The 22,471-nt window shown below is 32.9% G+C and overlaps 1 protein-coding gene across 1 annotated transcript in view; it reads right to left on the bottom strand.

Moving 5' to 3' along the window:
- The window catches only part of LOC119828926 (CDC42 small effector protein homolog), a 33,597-nt gene that overhangs the window by 4,312 nt on the left and 6,814 nt on the right, over window positions 1-22,471 (bottom strand). The window contains exon 2 of the mRNA XM_038351242.1: window positions 6,957-7,423. Coding sequence (XP_038207170.1) covers window positions 6,957-7,098 — 142 coding nt within the window. The 5' untranslated portion in view covers window positions 7,099-7,423. The remainder of the gene's footprint in view (window positions 1-6,956; window positions 7,424-22,471) is intronic.

Below are 22,471 nucleotides of genomic sequence, written 5' to 3'. Positions count from 1 at the left end.
GCAGGGTATCATTTCTTACTAATATCATGGTAGAAAATACAGGTTCCTGACTCAAACAGGCATATGGCTCACGGAAATAGAAAATAATATGTCTGTTTATGTTATTAAATGATAAAAACAACGTATATCATTGCTTTATAAGTAGCGATGCAATACGTTTCAGGGTCGCATCGTTTTTCGACGACCTCAAGTTTAATTTCGAATGATGACAGTTCTTGATTCCCGGTTATTATGCTTAATTTGTGTGCTATTTAGTTTTTTATTCAGGTCAAATAAATCTGTGGTGTATTTTTTATAATACTTGACAGATAAGTATACTTGGTATGCAAGTATGAACGTCAAATATTTTTATACTGGAATCGTGAGCATTCGAGGTGGCAAGGCATTAACAGAAGAACGTAGAGTACCCGTATTTAATGTGTCATGACAGTAAAAGTCGATTTTTTTTATTATCATCAACCCGTACGTTTCTACTGTAGAGATAGGTATAGCTACTAGAAGACTTTAGGATATAGGTAACCGAGAATTTAGGACATAGGTAATCGTATAGAGGATTGGCAGATATCATCGAATATGATATAACGTCGAATTTTTAAGTTATGTTTTACGAGTGTTATTGATACGCTATATCTCAAATGAGATTATATTTAAGGCGTTGTTCACATGAATATAATATTATTCGAACGTTGAACAATCTTTTTAATTATAAACTTCTGCCCGACGATTTACGAGGGATAGACAATTTTCACGGGTGAAATAATGTCTTATTGACAAAAGCGTGCTATGCATAGGATATCGGGAAAAATCTAAACGTTTTTAATATAAATATTGCATGTTTTTAATGGTACAGTATCAATAATATTAATATTATAAAACAATACAATAGGCTTTTTAGCTTACTTTCGATGGTTATAAATAAAAAATAAATATAAATCGTGTAAGTTATTTGAAATTTAATTATAGTTATTGTACTTATTATTCATATATTCTTATTTATTGAGATGGATATCATTTCATGGTTTCACACAAGTTCACACAAGTTGTTCATTAATATACTCGTAACTTCAATATTTATTCTTCGATTTAATTTCTTATAATATAAGTAACGTAAGTTGTTCTTACTACACCAAATATGAAAATTTCGATGCATACAGTAGAAAACAATAAAAAAAGATTTAAATTACAAGAAAACTTGCTGTAACTACAGCTAACAAATGGAGTAAATGTGAGCTATGGAGAATATGTTTAAATAACGTTTGAAAGGTATGTCAAATTTCAAGGTCGATAGCGACGGAGGGCAAATTATGCCTGCAAACAACATTAATGGAAAAAAACTTGGTCACGACAATGTTTTTGTAATTATGAGCATAGATAAATCACTTCAACAGACTAAATAAAATGCTGATATTTATTTCTGTTGTTTCGCAATCAATTATTGATCAATATAAACAAACTTTGGCCTGCTTTTTGTGGAAAAAACATTGTGAATGAACCAGCTTAGGTCGGCATAATAAATTATAAGTGTTTATATAATTTATCTGTATTGGGAACAAGTTGCATTTTCGGCTTATAACGTAACTAGCTTTCCTCTCACGGCTTCACTCGCGTAGTCAAAGGATAATAGGCACGGGGTTTTCCCCCAGTTCCTGTTACAGTGGGTTATTCGGGATTTAAACTGACCTACCTTTATCAGGTCTTAAACTATCTCTGTAACAAATTTCACCACAATCGTTTCAATGCCGTGAACAAACGACAGAGAGACTTATTTAGCCCCTTAATTAATATATCCTTAATCTCTCAGCACGACCATCAGAAGCATGTTGCGTAAGATTTCCACTGGAGCAACAATTAAAACGTTTGAGTCCAATTAATAAAAGGTAATTCAAGAGCTCGATAAGCCCTCCCTGTAATTAATTAGTTATTACGTATCATATTCATTCCGTTATACGACACCGCATATGTTGCGAAACATTTTATGCGGACGCGAGGAAAATTCATTATTTTTTTATGACATGTGAAGCCCAGAATACATGAAATAACGTAACAGAACAGCATGTAGAGTATACCAAGTGCGGCCTTATTGCTAAAAGTATTGTCTTCGGGCAACCATAGAAAAGGACATGTAAGACGATAGTTTGTCGCAATGATATAATCAAGACGAACGAAAATAATATTAACTACATTTATATGTTTAAGTGTTATTCTTTATTTTACAACGTATACGAGTAAGGTACAGGTAAAAGTACCCCAAGGATAACGATGCAATTAATAGATATTATACCTAGCATAAAATTACAACAATTGGGACACAAACTAGAAAAATTTCAAATCATAGACTTTTAAATATAATACATTCAAATTACAAAAACACATATTTAATAGGTCAGTATCGTGTCCTGGCTATGAGCAGTTTTGCTCCTATCATAGGCGTATAAGCTCATCGAAAATCCTGAATCAAAACAAACCATTGACGTTAAAAAGTTTTTCCATGTTCTTTATAGACCACAACGAAGATTTATGTGTTTATTATAGCATTTAATTAGCTTTTCATTTTGACACTTTACAGATAACAATATTTTCTAAACACTTTATGAAAAAACTACAGAAAGGCTAATGTTCAATGGTCTTACGAACACTGATAAGATCTTTGGAATATTTTATAAATGTTGTCTAAAAGTTAAGTCCGAGGTCGATAGTTTCCAATAAAAAATACAGTACAAAACTACACACGACTATGTAGCAATGAGTCACTGTGGGACGGCGAACTTAAGTTTATTTTGGACTGGCATTAACAAGGAATGAATGTTCTCCATACGGAGTCATTCCAAATTTAAATAATGACATTTCCATTGCCGCCCGGTCTTCCCGCTTATTTTTTTATTTTTAAAGACAATTTTCTGTGCCAGCGATATTTTACACATATACTTAAATGTCATGTGGTAAAAAATACTAAATATTTTAAGAGAAAAAACATACTATAAAAAACAAATCGTCTCAAAAATTCGACGCATAATTATGTAACATCCATTTTTATGAATCATTTCCAGTTTGCATAGCGGTAAACCGTAAAACGAGTTTTTAATGAGTTTTGTTTGTAGCGAGGTAGGTAAATATTATGAAAAAAATCATAAATATAACGTAGAAATATGCAGAGCTTTAAAAATAAAAGTGTTGCTCTTTTCTCTCGAGTTTGGTAATAAAATTAGTGCATGTATATCGAATCGAATACATAATTAGAATTCAATTTTGCAATATATATTCAAATGTGCGTCTGGTTCATTAGTATTCTTCGAGTACATGTTTATGTTACGGGTAAGGATACAAGAGCTTTTGCCGGAATAATATCCGTTGTACATCATTAATTTCATTAAAACTTAAAATATAATTTACGAATACTTCTCACTTCATATATAAAATTGAAATACAAAATTTAAACGAATCATTTTCTTCAGTGTACAAATATATTAAACAGTATTTAAATAACATATACATTATAAAGTAAATAATATGTTACACTACAACGTTACCATTTTTATGGTATGCCTACGTGTTTAATAGTATAAATAAAATTTTTCTATTATCAAAATGCATTAAATTTGTACCGAAATCTTTCGCAAATTCTATCAAACAAAACCCTTATAACTAAACAATAAACATTCATGTCATTTCTAAGTAAATAATCATTAAAGAAAAAATTTAGTACAAATCGTATTCGTTTAAATGACTTTTGCAATTAGTTAAGGTCAATGAACGGAGATGTAGTTATCTATTATAATTATATGTGTAGTATGTACTAGTCTTAATCGATTAACAAGATAGAAGGCGCTCAAGATTAATATATAGTATTTAATAACGTTAATTATACCTTGATTTGAATACCTATATTTAATATAAATTGTTTATGTATGCAATTTTTTTAAATGCTAATAATTCAGTAAGACTTTACAGTGCTTCAATTCAATGCAATAATTTTTCTTGTAATCTAAATAGTAAATAATTATATATCATAATTTTTACAATAACTATCTACACAAATAGAAAAAATTATATAAAAAAAATTATTAATTAACACAGTCACGTCGCTGTTATATTTGTATTAGTAACAGAATGTTGAATCCTTCACTGGTCTCCGTTCGTTATTCATAACATGTTTTAAATAAATATTTCAAACATATTCATTACCTACTCAACGTAACAACTTCCATCAATAGTGAAATAAACAAATACTCAATTATGTCCCAAAAACTCGCAAGATTTTCAAAACATTCACGTAACTTCACATTTTTATAACAAAAACTACAAAACAAATACGTACGATACACACAAGCGACTCACTACTACATGCAGCTCGCTTAACGTCAACAATTTGAGCTATATAAGGAAGAACCGCCGGTAACCGAAATAGGATTGGATATGTGACTTGAATGCCAATCAGTTTATATAACTAGTATGCTTGTAATCTTTTCTTTCGTCAATTCTGTAGTAAGCTGTGTTATAAATTGACCGCCTCTTTGAGTTCACTTGAGAGCGTTTATTTATTGGGATGGAATTGTAATATAAAATCTATTTACCACGTTATAACCTTGGTAGGAGTTAGGAGGGGGTCCTATGGAGTACCAAAAGAGATTAGATCGGTTGAATTATCGAGTAACAAACCCAAAAAAAAATTGAGAACACCATTATCCTTTGCCCTATGGGGCAGCAAGAATCTCATAGTATAGATAATGCCTATACCACATTTCACAAAATTTTATGCTAGCTTTCTGTCCGAAAAATCGATAAGTCGCGAGTTCGAGACCGTGCTGGAAATAAATAGATTTTTCAATTTATCTGCTCATGTATATGTATATATAGGTAACATGACCAGTGCTGGAAGTGGTGAAGGAAAAAATCGCGAGGAAACCGGCAGGTCCAAGATAAAAGTTGATCAGCGTGGTGGATTATGGCCTGAACCCTCATAGGAGGCTTGTGTCCCAGCGTGATAGTGTGCGTGTAGTGTAGTGGGAACATATATGGGCTGATGATGCATCATCATCATCATCAGCCCATATATGTTCATCATAGTAATATATATAAAATAAGCAGTCGGTGTCTAGCCCATAAAAGTTCTGCTACATTTATACGGAAAACTCGTTTCATGCGTCATTATGTTTTTCCATGCATTCGTGATTAGTTGAAACTTGCGATGGGAAGACGAGTAATTAAATAATCAGAAAAGCTAATAAAACTCGCATTATACATACCTAAGTCACGTCTGTCATGTGGACGTAATGGGGTATTTCGCTTTTGTAAAAGGAGAGGTGTTAGTACCTCGTATGGATGTTTTTTTGCTCTAACAAAGTCTTAATTATTGAACATAAATTAATAAATGACGTGTCGTCAGAAGCGTCATTCGATGCTGATAGATGTTTGAATTGAATTGAATTAGTGCTTTTAAGAAGGCCTAATTACATACATACATGAGAAAGTTTTTTTGTAGCATGGTAATGTTGGAATAATACGAAGGATACATATGATCTCTTAATTGTTTACTTATATATTGTTATTTAGCCTATACTGTTTTACTGCTCTTAAGGCATCTCATACCTTGTAAAAACATTCCTTTGTAGGTAATAAGGGTTTTTATATAATTTTATTCATTTCACTTTTTTGAACCCTTAAAACTAAATTCTGTCTCCGTGGAAACAGATATTTATATGTATTACTACTACGGTGATTAATACATAGGCCGGTATAACATCGTACCGATGTATATTATGGCAATAAAGACATTGACTGTGTGAGTGTGAGTTTAGTGTGTGAGTATATTTACTTTACACATTATATACTTATACTATTGTCCATATAATATACGTATAATTATTAATATACGTATAACAATTGCATGAAGAAATATTTTATAATGGTAACAATGGGCGGCCCTATAAAGGGACCTTCAATAGCTATTGATGTTTGTTCGTTGGTCTATGATTAATTCTATGTGATATGTTACGATTTGTTAAGGGAAGTCTGAAATATATAATATTAATAATATTTTGTTTCCTACAACCTTACACAGTTACTTCGAAATCGTAATGTAAAACAATTTTATACTTTCATATTATATAATGTATTCAAAAATAGAACATGATAAAGAAAGTTGAATTTGTTGTCCCACGCTAAATCAGACGATAAAAATAATTACCCGCATTTTTCTCGAAAATAGTTTTTTTTTGCATCCGTCTAAGATTTAGCGAGCTAAATTTAAAGTCATAATTATATTTTAATTTAATTATATATAATTTGTAAACAAATGTCAAAAATTATGACGTATTTATTGTTCACACAACATACCTACTACATATACTGGACAATACTTCGATTTTATTGGCATATGTAAGCATAACAAGACCTACTACAAATTCCTGACTAATATTATAAACGCATGTTAAAAGTATGTCTGTTTATTTGCCCCACATCCCATGAGAATCTCCTATTAATCGCGTATAACACGCGGGCGAAGCTACGGGCGGAAAGCTAGTATAAGTTATATACTTCTACATGCGGTCGTTAACATCAATACAAAGCGTACTTAAGTGTGATAATTCGATAATCGATGACAATTTTATCGATATACAGATGATCGGATTAACTCGATATCTCTTTGAGCAGCCACTTGTAAGCTTTCAAGGGCTTTAGTGATGGGATGAAGATATCGATAAAAAATATAAAGAACGACTTTATAAGTCGGTTAATGTTTCTAGAATAATGGGATTTTAATCATTAAAAATTGTATCGTGTTTTATTGTATACAGGTATGTTTTCTGAGTCAAGAACTAATAATAGCTTAGGGCTATACACATTATACGACAGTATAAATAGGAAATGAGAACGTTCTTGGGAACGTTGGTTAAATCATCTGTTGGTAAAAATGACATAAATGTTAGTACATTTAAAAAGTAAACTAAGGAATTTACCTATGTGTCCAGTATGTTGGAAATTAGTAGGCGCACTAATCATAGATCTGTCTATTCTCCGTCGGGTGCGCTGCGCCTGCGCAGCTGGCTGGTAGCAGCACGCGAACCACTGAAGCCACATTTCACTGCCCGTTGTTGCCATTTTTTAAATAATGTTCACTTTACAACACTAACTTCAAAGTTATACACGCAAAAGAGCGCGTCACTGATTTTAAATGTTTTTTTTTTTGCAATCACTGGCCACAAATAATTCAATTTTTTTTCTTAATTTAAATACTAGCCAGTCCCGATTCTATCTTTAAAAATGAGAACTGGGGGTCACTTTCGTGTTCAGCCACACAGAACTGAAGTTGTCTTGATGTTATCCGAAAATATATTTCCTTTATCTCGAACGTCAGGCGATGAGACAAGTCCTCGCTGATCTCTCATGTGCTGATAGTGATGATCGCATGGTTCACAGATAACATCTGAAAAGCAATATAAGGGATTTTTTTAATACACAAATTAAGCGTAAACATTATTAATGAATTAATGTAAACAACTGAGCGCTTAATTTGTTTTCGTTAAGATAAACTCATTAGATAGGTACTGTTATTCATTATTAAAATGGCAGCATTATTAGTTGTGATAACATATTTATTAATTAGTTTAATATTGTTTTTATCATTGGTGTCCATTCAGTTGTTAATTTTTTTTTTTTCATCACACACCTCCGTAACGAATTAATGAAATTTTTATTCTGTATAAGCAATAAAGAAGCATGGACTACGTAATAAGGGTCGTCTAATCGCCATTATCAGTCTCTTCTGGATAATTAACTGAGACTATTAACAGAATATTTTTTTTCTTTTCAAGACGTTTGGCTCATATATCTTGGGTCTATCGAGAGCAAATCTGTACAGAATCAGCATATAAGACTTCTATGAGCACCCTGAAATGAGTCCTTGACCTTACTGGAGAGATAGCCTCGAAGGAGTAAATCGTGTTGCGAGGTTCAAGAATTTCAAAGTTATTCGGCCTCTTTCGTGGGACTTTATCAGCGATCTGTCATAAAGAAACCCTTCTATCTCAGAATTTGATAAGCCCATGACAGTTTTTGATGGTTTATCAAGTGAGTTTTATAAAAGATGCAAGTGCCTGCGTCATGTTATACGTACAATAGAGTGTTAAAACTGAATTGTAACTGAATTATTATTGGGACGGTAATGCTTGACGTTGGTGAGACCTTAGATGATTATATTGTTTTTTGGGTGTCATTTGTGGCGCTTTGTTTATAAGTAGGTAGTTAGGCCATGTATCTTCGTTTGTTATTAACAGAAATACTTCTCCTGCTAATGCAACATATTCCTCTGAGCATTTTCATTTGCTGCACCTAACGTGATACCCATCTTACTCGATATACATAATTCAACTCAAGAAATCAAAACCAAACCAGTAGTTCTTGAGATTAGCGCAATCGGACAAACAATATCTGAATCTTATTTAATATATTGAATATATAGCAAACAAAACTACCAAATGACCTCATATGAACGAATGGAATTCGTTGGAAGTTGGATCAGAAGATTTAAAAACTTTATTGATCTATTTATAATTGCCTGTGATAGAATAAATTAAAAAACGAGTTCAAAAATTGTAAATCGTACCCTTGGATAGTTAAAACTGTGTTACAACTACTGGCTTTAGGATCCCTTACATTATTACACACTAGGTAAATTAGTTTTTTCTAAAACATTCTATTGGAATACATTTTTTATATATGAATTTCATCCGCCCCCCTTCCCAACACAATGGAGGGTTTTAACCCAAATCCCAGTAATGATTTCCTCAACAGCGTGACACAAAAAGCACGCTGTCCCCATTCTCGGGAGCAGATAAATGGAGACTGCGTAGCAGCATCTTGCGTCATTCGGATGCAGTTGAAATGTAAACATGGAGAACACGTTTATTCGCCTAATTGCATGACTTTAGTCAGTTTAAATATTAAATAAAGCAAAGGCAAAAATATGGAGGGTTGACATGGGAAGCAATCTCTGTTGGAAAGCGACTACTTAAGATGGCGCCACCGTACAGACTTTACTAAAATATTTTGGACTACGTTAAACTTTCGTGTACTTTACCATCCTTTAAAGAAGCTTTTTTAGCTTCAACTGTACGTTGTAGCTAAAAAAGTCTGCCAACCCGCACTTGGCTAGCGTGGTGGATTATGGCCTGAACTCTCATAGGGGGCCTGTGTCCCAGCAGTGGAAACATATAAGGTCTGACGATGATGAAGTCCGTATCCCGTAGGAATATCGGAATAAAAAGTTGCCTATATGTTATTCTAGTTATCCAGCTATCTACGTACCAAATTTCATTGCAATCGGTTCAGAAGTTTTTGCGTGAAAGAGCAACAAACACACACACACACATCCTTACAAATTTTCGCATTTATAATATTAGTAGGAAGTAGGATGATCACTTATTTATGAAGACGTCTTATCGTTCCCCATCATTAAAAGTTGAGGTACACATCTGTTGGATGACATTCAAGGTATGTGGACCGTTTAGCTTATCACGACAATTAGTGTGCGTTATGACAGAGTCGTATTGAAATATGTTTATCTAAATAACCATTTAGTAAAACGATATTCTCAGAAACCTTTAATAGATTTCTCGTTATTATAAGATAAGAAAAAATTACATACAGACCGAAATTATGTAACATTTATTAATTATTATTTCCTACTTATTTAGGTAGGTAATTGTGTATTATGTTTGTATAAAATAATACTAGCTGTCGTTTAAAGGTATAAGATATAGAAAACACAATTTACCTTTGTATAGGGATATATAAACGTATGTAAACGGAAACCCATCAACATACGATGTTTCCCCTAGTTAGAACTATGTAGTTGTAAATGAATGCCTTAGTTATATCTAATTCTAATATAGAAAATAGAAATTATAAAACAAAATATATAACTGTCCCTATATAACTTAATATGTAACGGTATAACTATAACATAAAATCGTCTTATTTACAGCCTCGAAGTGTTCTCAGACATTCAGCAATCTTCTATTATTTATGCCGCTAATTGATTAAAATTAATTAAGCCATTTAAAACCATGACGAGTAAAACGAAAGCGCAGTATATCGGGCCGGTTTGTAATTGATATCGTTAGATAATACTTATGCAAATAACGCAATGTAATACACTCCTTATCTAACTGGTCAAACATAATGGATTAAACGCATCCGGAATAATTCACTCGAATGATGTTAAAGTATTGTATTGTATAGCTGACCTGGCAAACGCTGTTGTGCCTTACTCTTATCATTTAGGGACATGAAAAATAGATGTTGGCCGATTCTCCGATCTACCCGATATGCACACAAAATTACATGAGAATAGATCCAGTCGTTTCGGGGGAGTATGATAACAAACATTGTGACACGACAACTTTATATACCTATAGGTAAATGTTATGCGGGTAAGCAGCTTAGGAAGCACTCAATATATTGATGGGACACCACATCGTTTTATAGCAATACTGCTATAAAACGCTATCAGTTGGTATACGCAGACGAATAATTACCAGCTCCCGTGACATAACCTCTCCATCCCTGGGTTTCATGGGTATCCATGAAAGATTTCTCCGGGGGAAACCGCGGGGCTCTGCTAGTTAGTCTTAACCAGTTTATTTAAAACCTAGCCGTCATGTTTAATGTACCGACTTGATAAAAATAGCTATAAATAAAACATTACTAATACGCTACATAAGTTTAAGAAAGAATTGCTTTCGATTGAACCTTTACCTAATCCCACATGATCACATGATTATATATATATATATGTTCGCATTAATTTTATATTATTATTACTATTTTTTTTTACTGTTGCTATTATTTTTTTTTTTTTTGTTAAATATATTTAAGACAAAATTGTGTTCGTACTTAAATAGCTGTTAGCTGCAGGCTGTGAAATGTTATTTTTATTAGTAGTGGTTGCCTATAACTGTGACAGCACTAAGTCTTTGTTTGTTTAATTTTATAAAACTCTCCATCCACGTTATCCGTGTATGTCATATTGGTGATCCTTAATGTAATAAATAAATAAATAAATAAATTACTTCTCTTAGGCTTTTTCAATCCTTGGTTATAATTAATTTCTCGAATATTATAACAAAGATTTTAAAACTGTGTTCTATATTCCTAATTGCTAGAGTATGGGCGTATAACAGGTGACATTTTTATTTTATTGTGTAATTATTACTTCATCATAGTAAAATAATACTTCATCAAAACAAAATGTCGCCACGATTTCCTAAGTTGCATTGACAATGCGCTTTGTGGGCACCGCAAAAACCTTCGATTCGATACGAGATACATTTCTAACGAGGTTTCATAAATATCTGTGAATTTTTATACTAATTGTTCAATATTGGCATAGAAACTATACTGTTTTACTTCATAAATATATTTCAACATTTTCTGGATAATCTTACTTATATTATAAACGCGAAAGTTTGTAAGTATGCATGGATGGATCGATGTTAGTAAATCTTTTAAAACAGCTTATCGTATCTGTATAAAATTTGATACAGAGATAGATTTTAGTGTGAACTAGCGGTCCGCCCCGCCTTCACCCGTGGTACATATATAGCCTTCCTCAATAAATGGGCTATCTAACACTGAAAGAATTTTTCAAATCGGTCCGGTAGTTCCTGAGATTAGTGCGTTCAAACAAACAAACGAACTCTTTAGCTTTATAATATTAGTATAGGTTAGCGCATAGGCTAGATACTTTTCACCCGGGTGCCACGCGAGTGACGCCGCGCGTTACACCTAGTTATCAATATTTTGCCAAATACTTATGAAATATTATATATATATATATATATAATTGGAAACTCGGAATCGGCTCCAACGATTTTCATGAAATTTAGTATATAGGGGGTTTCGGGGGCGATAAATCGATCTAGCTAGGAACTTTTTTTAGAAAATGTCATATTCGTGTTTTATTCGTGTTTTTTTTCCTGACATCTATTGGTGAATAATAATACTATTTTGCTTCGTAGATAGCTGGACAACTGAAATAACACATAGGCACTTTTTATCCCGATATTTCTACGGGATACGGACTTACGCGGGTGAAACCGCGGGGCGCAGCTAGTATAAATATAACTGAAGTTACCAATAGCACGTCACTAAATGATCCCTTTTCCATACAAAGTGCTGAAACAACATCCTAGAGGATCACTTTACTAAGCACTCTTAAGTCCATAGACAATGCTATTGATCGTAGCTCTTAGACTGGCAGGCTTCCAACATCCGACTGCTTTTAACAACTTGTCGTAAAACATTCTATTAACTTTCTTTTCTTAAATTTGTAAAATAGTTCCGAATATTGGCACGTTCAAACAAACAGACAAACTCTTCAGCTTTATAGTATTAGTATAAAAATATGGATAAGGCTTTTATGGTCTGTAAAATTGGTATTGTATTTATCTGTACCGTGTATAAATCTTTTAACCGAGACAGTTGTTACGGCCGTGATTATCATTTTAGGCAAGAGGTTGTCGCAATCATTACTACTAGATCAGAAACATTTTTGTACTGAATATGCTATCCTACTATCCTATCCTGTCATATCCTACTATCCTATCCTATCATATCCTACTATCCTACTAATATTTTAAATGCGAAAGTTTGTGAGGATGTGTGTATGTTTGTTACTCTTTCACGCAAAAACTACTGAACCGATCGCAATGAAATTTGGTTCGTAGATAGCTGGACAGCTGGAATAATATATAAGTAACTTTTTATCCCGATTTTCCTACGGGATATAGATGCATGCGGGTGAAAACGCGGGGCTCACCTAGTAATCTATAAATGACTAGTGATATAAAGAGAATAGTCTACAGTAAAATATTTATCTTCAATTCCGATACAATTATAAGTTTAAAAAATTCCCATAAATACCGATGAATGGCATGTTAGTCGTTTTTTTTGTATCATGTCAGTCTTCTGAACTTTATCACAATTATATCTAATAAAAGGTTAATTCATAATCCGATTTAAAAAAAAGAGGATGTTCACCACCTTCTTTTATTGTTATTTTAGAATTTTCGCCTGGGTTAACCGCTTTTGAGGATTCCTTTTCAATAGAAATCTCATGCCTCCCGTCACGTCCCATTTAAGAAAGCACCAGTTCTTACAATTGAAAAGCGATAAGTCTATGTGAAAAACAATTATTTTACAAAAATATTTACTAGAATATAAATCACGCTTATTAAGAAAAACAAAGCCCAATACGGTTAAGTTAGTAATAATCTAATAACGAATCATGAGCGCTGTTCATTGACACACCGAAACAATATTTCTGCTCCAAAACAATCGTCATAGATTTATAACAAGGCAAGATGGAGACTTTGTACTGCGTATCTTTAACATTAGTCTATTCCTGGCGTTATCTCCCGCTTGCACGCACACTCGCATACGTACAACACAATAGCATAGACACGACAATGTGGGAACGATTCTTTATGGTACGTTATCTGTGTAACGAAGATCATAGATTATTTTAATATTAGGATAAAATATTCCACCATAATAATAGAAGATAGCACCGTGTTTAAAAAAACATCTATTTTATAAAAATTCAATTGTTAAAATGCTTATTTGTATATGATAGCCATCCAAGAACTGTTCAAGAAAGAAAAAATGACGTGCAGAATATATAATTTTAGTTTCAATAAAATCGTACATTGCTTTTATTGCAGTAGGTATACTTTCAAACAATCATAATTAAATTATTTAAAAAACTTTTTCTAGATGGTTCCACTCAACTATCTTAAAACCTTCAACAATACATGAAAATAAAATATCGAGCATCTGCACCGTCCCCATTCTCTTCATGATATAACATTTGGATGAGAAAAGTAGGCCAATCTAAAAACTTACCACAGATTATTTATAACGATCTATTGGCACACGGGTACTGCGGACCAATAAATATCAGGTAAGCGATTTGGGGCAATTGCAACATCGATTTATTGCTATTATAATTGCTGACACAAGTGGATTGTTATATGAAATCTTACAACATTGGTCAGCGTTTTTATTATTTTACCAGCACTATTATTTACTTTTAATTAAACATTAATATTTACAAAGTATATGCTTTTTTTCTAAACACTAGACTTCAGCTATATTTGGTAATAGGTGTATCAAAGACAAATCAATTATCGTTTCAATCTTTATGCGTAATTTGATATTTTATATTAAATATAAAATCTTCCTGTGTGGAGGTAACCATCCAATCTTCCGAGGGCCATAATCTATCTATGCACCCAATTTCATCCAGATCCGATTAGCAGATTTCACGTGAAAGAGTAATATACCGATCCATTCACACTTCCATGTTTAATAGTAGTAGGATTTTCTTATTATTTAAATCTATTTAGTTTAATCCGGTTTTCGTTAAAGGCTTTAAAAGCCTATATTTAGTACTATCAAATTTCACCCACTGTCATCTTAATAAATATCCCTTTGTATATTGTACGAACATTCTAGAACTAAAATTAGAAGCGAGGGGCAAATATTTGCACCCCAATAAACGCGAGGCCCGGGGTGAACCACCTGCTGTGACTCACTTGTTTGTGACCATCATATGCGAATACTTGGTTTTCTGTCCAGCTTTGAAACGATCATTCTTCAATGTAATTGATATTTTTACACATTAAAATCTACATAACAGTCATTATCATCATCAGGCTACATTTGTTCCCACTGCAGGAACACAGGCCTATACAGGCTCTCCTATAAGAGGATAATACTTTACATTGCTTATAGCCAATCAGCAATGTAAAGTTTAATAACTGTTTTTAAGTGTTTCTTCATTGTAAATTTAAACTTTTCTGTTTTCAGTTTCCATATCACAATAATGTATTAAACGAGAAATGTTTTTAGTTGTGCTGGCAGGTACACTTTTATACCCTACCCAGTAGATGATAATAACTTAATTAGCAGCCATTAATGGGAATAACTTTTTAATCCTCAATTTATTTATCCAATAGTTTTGATTGTAAAATGTGCAGCATTGCAGTGATTAGATTATTTTTAATATTATTTCCTAAGAATAGAATAAATTGCTATATTTTGTATAAACGGGAAAATTATTATTTTTTTTTTTGTTAAATATTCGCGATTTCTACAAAACGGTCACGGTTGGTCACCCTCACATCTCAAAGCTGAGCCGGCAGGTCGAGTGCGGGCTTCTTCGTTATAATGAGCTAAAATAAACGCATTTATGTTGTTGCATACAATTTGCTTCTTGCACAAATTTACCTTATTAAAATGTTTTATTAAATAAAATAGTAAAATTAAACTTGAAAAGAAATATATGGTCATTGAAAACTAATTTTACCTTTGTAGAATAAACATAATTTTATATCCTTAGAAAGATATTTGGAATCTAGTGCCACTTTGAGAAATGTATATTATTTAATTCTAGTATTATATTTTATTTAATATATTTAGCTTTTTTATGCCATTTAAATTATCTATACTAATATTATAAATACGAAAGTTTGTAAGGATGTGTGTGTGTTTGTTGCTCTTTCACGCAAAAACTACTGAACCGATTGCAATGAAATTTGGCACGTAGACAGCTGGACAACTGGAATAACATACAGGCAACTTTTTATCCCGATATTCCTCCGGGATACGGATTTACGTGGGTAAAACCGCGGGGCGCAGCTAGCTATCTTCAAAACACTACATTCGTAAAAATATTCCATTCCATTTGAGTCTAGAATATACCATTTTGCCCGGATACAAACCTTTTGATTATCTTAAAAACATCAAGTACACCTGTACTATAAATATTCATGAATCGCTTACATGCGGGTAGTTTAAACGTGATTGTTTTACTTTATTCAGTTTGTTTAATTAATTACTGATTTATTTAAATACGGTCTTATTAGCACATGTATATTTGTATGTAACTGACTCTTAAACTCCATTTGACCACCACTTTAAAAGGACAGATTTCATCAACTATAACAGATATTACAGTTTTGTTCAAGAAACGTAACGAGTTTATCTTATAATATTAGGATTAATCGATTTCCTAACATATATCCTGTATAAGAGCAAAATAAAAATAAAAATTTCAATGTAGTCAATATTTTTTTGCTTAAATCAGATTTTTTAATAAGATAATAATAATAAACTCTTTATTGTACACCAAGAAAAATAATACAAAAGAAACACAGCAACAATAGGATTATTGTACAAAAGGCGGTCTTATCACTAACAAGTGATCTCTACCAGACAACCTGTGATGTAGGAAAATGCTGAGAGAGATACTTCTCAGCATTTTCCTACATCACAGAATCTTCATAACGAAAACGCAAGTATCGTAGATGTGAGTTGTGACTTTCAAAAAATATCCTTTTCTCTTTTTTCCTCACAAAAGCTTATCATATAAAAATAGAGAATGTTCAATTTGCATTAGAATTGCATAAATAATATGAAGATATAACGGTACATTTCTCCAACACGGTAAAAACCATAGACATTTATATTTGACCTTGACTCATAATCTATGGTACCAATTATAGAGCTGGGCGTGGTGAGCGTGGTATCTAGGGTACCATAAAATATTAACCACAATATAAACAACTATGAAAGCGGGTAAGAGTGAACCGGAACTTTTAATTACAGTCCGATATACTCTGTGGAATTAAGTTATTTCTATGTCGTGTACGCTTATCTTCGATTTGTAAAGAGGCGATTTCTTACAAAAAAATTTATAAAAACCGGCGGTCCGCGCCTGCGTTACCCGTGGTATATTTTTCTCGCTATAAGAGCCTTCCTTGTGCCCTGACAAAAACGTAAAAAAAATTAGCCCAATAGGTATTTTTATTTTTATATAGATATAGATAAAGAACTTGTGTCTGATATAGTTTCAGGGTAAAGGGCTCAATGATTGATTGATATTACCTATTAAGAACATGTCCAATTTTGTGACGAAAATCCTTGGACGGGAAGGAGGTTAGACACAGATAAGGTAAATTAAATTAAGGATACTAAATTGATGAAATTAAAAATGTGTAAATAAGGAATTGGATTAATAAATAGAGATAAATCCTACGATTTAGACAGAGCTGTGTGCTTAACTATTAATGGCAAATCAACAAAAATAGAAATAATTTAAGTTCTCAATCTCTTACCAAATATTTAAACAGTTAAGAAGTTTTTGAGTGTACGAAATACAGACATACAAAACTTTCGCGTTAACAATATGAGCATTACAGTTTATTAACACGGCTTTACGCGTCTATTCCCACATGCTCTATTGTGTGGGTCTATTAATAAGCATACAACTTTGTAACGCTTTGTCTTTGAACTGTAGCCTGTAATTGATATTAGTTTATGAGTTCTTGAATTTTTTAAGTATGGGAATTATGTTTTCCCTTTATGGGGTATGTACCTATGGAATGTTTTGTGGATAAACATATATTCAAGTGACTTCTCTTTATTGAAGTGTAGGTTGTATGATGTTTTTAGTCTTATTGAATGTCAAAAATTGCACTATGGTTAGTATTATATGAGAGATACGATCGAAAACAATATAATTACTTAGCTTTTCTTTTCACTGTTAGTCCTTAGATTTAACAATAAAACTAATGACATATTGATTAGTTAAAACATTGACAACACTAGTTACAGACCGACTAATTTACCTATGAAACAATGTGAATTGCAGCGTGCTCTGTGTGTTGATATCTTTCTAAATTTAAATTGATAAATATGTTCAAAGCTGTTAAAAATGATGGCCTGGTATATTATTCTAAAGGTGAAGCGACGGTGACGACACCCTATATTTCAAAGCTAATTTGGTGGCATTGTAACAGTTCATACAATGACTTAGAAATGACTCGTTAAGATTTACGAGTTATCGTAAATCAATGAAAACTAACGTCATTCTAGAGTTTAGTTTTATTCTAGCAAGTTCGCATAGCATATTCTTCACTGTATTATATACAACAGGATGTAATATCTCCGAATTTCCTAGAGCCAGCCGGAAACACGTAAAATATTGATTTATTATTGTTGCTTAGCAACTATTTTGTTTGGGGTTCCGGGATTATGAATTATCATTAACTGGAATAACAAACGGGCGTAGCGTAGTTTCGAGATACTGGGTTTATTTGTAACATACCTACATGTTTGTGTATACGCAGAGACCTATATGTTTTACCTTTATAATATACTTGATAGACACAGTTCTTGCAACCAATCTAGGTACTCCTAAATCACGTCACCAACTTTTATATTTATCGTTATTATCTAGCTAAAAACTGTTTGTAGATCAAGAAACAAATTTTCATACAATTTTACTTTAATCTAGGATTTGTAAGAAAATAAATCATAAAAAATTCAGTTCGGTTTCAGACTCCGAACGATTTTGATAAATTTAATGCAATCCATAATAATTGAATATATACATAGTATATGAATTCTGTTAGGCAATCATTCTTGTTTAAATAAAACTGTTTCAAAGAAATTATTTCAAAAGCCACTAATGAATTGTTTGATAGCATTCTAAATTGAATGACCTTTAAATTGATTCAATTTAAATAAATTTCCCATTGAGCTGCATGAAGTAGCATTTAAAAGATGGAATTATATAGCTTTTTATACTTTAGCATATAATTTGCAAGATTTGGCATGTTTTTATGTGAGTATCGCAATCTTTATAGTGTAAACATTACAAGTTTTTTATTAGTTTAAGGTTATAATGCAATTTTAAAAGGAAAATAATATTGACTAGCGTTCCGCCCCGGCTTTGCCTGTATATATAATATATAGATTATGTCACTCAGTGAATATGCAGCTTTCTAATTGTAAAATAATTTTTTATATCGGTTCAGTGTTTTTGTGGGAAACCTTAGCGATCGATCACCACCGCCCATAAACAAGGATATGTAGAATATGCCCCTGCGAATGCGTTGCCCGCTTTTAATGGGGAAGGGATAAGGAAAGGATTACCGATTCGGTAGGATAAGGAAAACTAAACGGGTGTCCGTAATTTCTTTTCGCGTCGACTAATCTTACATTTCAGTTTGCCCACGACACATTGTACAGTTGTTTACAAAATTATAAAACACCAGCTGGTCCCGCGGTTTCACCCGCGTAAGTCCGTATCCCATAGGAATATCGGGATACAAAGTAGCCTTTATGTTATTCCAGTTGTCCAGCTGTCTACATACTAAATTTCATTGCAATCGGTTTAAGAGTTTTTGCGTGAAAGAGCAACAAATACACACACATCCTTACAAGCTTTCGCATTTATAATATTAGTAGGATACAAATGTTTCCTTATGGATATACTCAGAAACTACCGAACCAACTAGAACAATTCATTTACCATCAGAAAGCACCCTTATCCTAAAATAAATCAGCGTACCTCCAACGTATAACAATAATTAATACACAGGTACATAAACTTTTTATAGGCTAAGCCCACTAAGCAAGAACCCGTACTGTAATTTAATTATCATGGATTTAAAATGCAAACGACTTCAAGTGATCATAACTAGATATATAATTAAGCAGTTGATTTATTAACGCCAAGTACGATTTATATCAAAATCGTGGAAATTCTGTAGGCGCACGAAACTTGGTCATGTGCAAATTCACATTATTACAAAGGGTTATTGTTAATAGAATCTCACGAAATAATTGAAGTGATATACATTTGCTTGTTCGTGTACAGTAACGTACCTACTGTGTATTTGTTATCTAATACCATCGAGGTTATTCTTTTTTATATATATTTTTACGTTTATGGTATTTTTTATCATTTAACATACTGATTAAATATATTTACTAAACAAATATCAATTAGTTGATCAATTAATAAAACGGAATATACAAAAATGCATGTATCTTTGTGATGCTTTTACATAAAAACTACTGGACCGATTTGAAAAATTCTTAATCCATTAGAAAGTTGCATCTTCATTGCATGACATATGCTATATACTTATAGGTAGCACGAACGAATCCGGGGCAGTCCTCTAGCTCTAACATAAAGAAGTAATGTACGTTAGTTATTCCGTGGACCACCGAACCGAATTTTATTTTATTATCTCTTAAATCTCACATGTATCTAAGCGGCACAGGTTAGCTTTTTTTAATTTTCCCGGTTAGATAAGCTTCATAAAGGGTCATAATGTATCATCTGCAAGTCAACGTTTCCACAGTCCACACATACGGTCGTGTGCGGTGAGTCAGCCCTCTCCAGTAACTGCTTTATTATAAACAAGACAGTTTATCACTAGTCATTATGCTATTAAAATGGTTCGTGTTACTTGTATTGCATTGATATGTATTTGTTCATTGTTTGAGGACGATTTACATCGCTTTATAGGAATATTTGTGGTCATTTAAATATGTGGAATAATCAAAATATTGTTGTAATATTATTACTAATATTAGGTACAGTGCTTGTCCAAAAATAAGACTTCTCCGATTAACCTTACTTCAATGAAGATACGAATACATTTTGAATATAATCGAAAGGAACTACATAAGCAATTATGTTTAATATGAAAGTTTTTGTTATTATATACATACTTTTTATTGTTTTAGCATTAATATATGTAAGTAATTTTAGATGCATTTTCATTTACATATCACTACATAGTATAAAACGAATTCGCTTTCTCTGTCCCTATGGTCCTATATAAAGTCCTATGTTCCTGTATAAAGTCCCTATGTTCCTATATTAAATCTGTAAACAACGGAATTTGATGGGGTTTCAAGAGGAAAATTTATATGTTTACATCTTTTAAACTACACCGTTTTAGCGCGTGCGACACCGCGCTCAAAAGCTAGTCCCTAATAAAATTGCTAACCTAGCAGCCAGCAGGTCATTGGCTGATTTTAGCTAAATGGTTGCATTCATTACTTGATATATGCGTAGCCGGTTATCCCATTTCATTGCAAACCCCATCTCGGCAATTTCTCTTCTCTGACGTTGAAAAGCGGTTAATGTATACAAAACAGTCTGTTTGCATAAATAGCACAGTTTCTAGTGAATCTGGCGTAGCGCGGGAGGCGGTTACCATGACAACGGTCGGGTTATTTTGGTTTTATCTTGCAACGCGTTCTTTGCCCATGCGCACGGCTAACATTTCGACATAGTGATCTATGCAATATTAGCTTTTATTGATATAGTGAGTTGTTTAATTATCTACATGTATTCGATTTTGCAAATTAGAACAAAGTTATTTTGCTCATCATAATATCAAATGCAAACAATATTATCTACACTAATATTATAAGGAGGAAAACTTTGTATGTTTGTGACGTTTTCACGCAAAAAATGTTGTACCGGTTTAAAAAATTCTTACACCCTTAAGAAGCTACATCTTCACTGAGTGACATAGACTATATTCGTGCTACGGGCGAAGCCGGGTCGAACAGCTAGTATATAAAAAATAGGTAAGCAATAAATATAATAAATAAGGTTCAGAACGATACAGCTAGGTTCTGCATGGTAATTTGATGAATTAACATATATTTGTTTGTTTTTTTTATAGAAAAACTAGACAATTATTATTAGATTCTTTAACTATCTACCTAGAAAACTTTATTTTAAAATCATAAAGGATATTATGTTTTATGTATTATTTCACCTCGAGTCTACGCACACTCGGTCAAACGTCTTGTAATTTACATAATCAAAACCACAACACATAGAAATGCATTATGCACTTCCGAAGCTGTGGACGTTTGCCGTCGATTTTTCTCACTTCCTTAATATCTTTGTAGTGAACGTGATCGGAGAGTTAATGCAGTGTTATGTCAGAATTACATTTGATTACTGTGTCGTTTGAATTTCACTGTGTGGAAAGATTATGCATGCGCGAAAGTGATTCGATATCGCATTTTTGAAGTTTCTTATTCGTCATTCATTTGTGTAACGTTTAATAAAACAGAAATGATACATTTACCCCTATGTGGAGGAAGGAAGGTGGAATTTTTACTGTGGGAGTCGAGCACGCTTCGGCACGAATTGGGCCAGCTCGCACCGGGGAAGTACCACACCCCCGCAGAAAACCGGCGTGAAATAGTGGCATGCCACTGTGTTTCGTACGGTGAGTGGGGGAGCCGGAGGCCCATTTCCTTTTCCTCACCCGTCCCAGTCCATTCCTTCTTTCCAGTCATTAATCCTTTCCTTTTCCTTTACCCCTTAAAAGCGGGCAACACCTTCGCAGAGGCACTACCTCTGCGAATGTTCATGGGCGGTGGTGATCGCTTACCATCAGGCGAACCACCAGCCCAGTTGCCCGCTATGACATAAAAAAAAAAGTTCCTCCATCGAATAATGGAGGATCCTGGACCCAGTCTATACGACGGATCGGCCTGTATGGCCCCAATTGATTAATGTTGGAAAATTGTATATATAGCTCTGTAGCGAGAAAATTTCGCTTGCACGATTCAGAAATGTGTC

Source organism: Zerene cesonia, chromosome 9 (assembly GCF_012273895.1).
Source record: "Zerene cesonia ecotype Mississippi chromosome 9, Zerene_cesonia_1.1, whole genome shotgun sequence".
NCBI lineage: Eukaryota > Metazoa > Arthropoda > Insecta > Lepidoptera > Pieridae > Zerene > Zerene cesonia.
The sequence above is the reverse complement of the archived record's forward strand: the minus strand, read 5'-3'. Positions and strand labels throughout refer to the sequence as shown.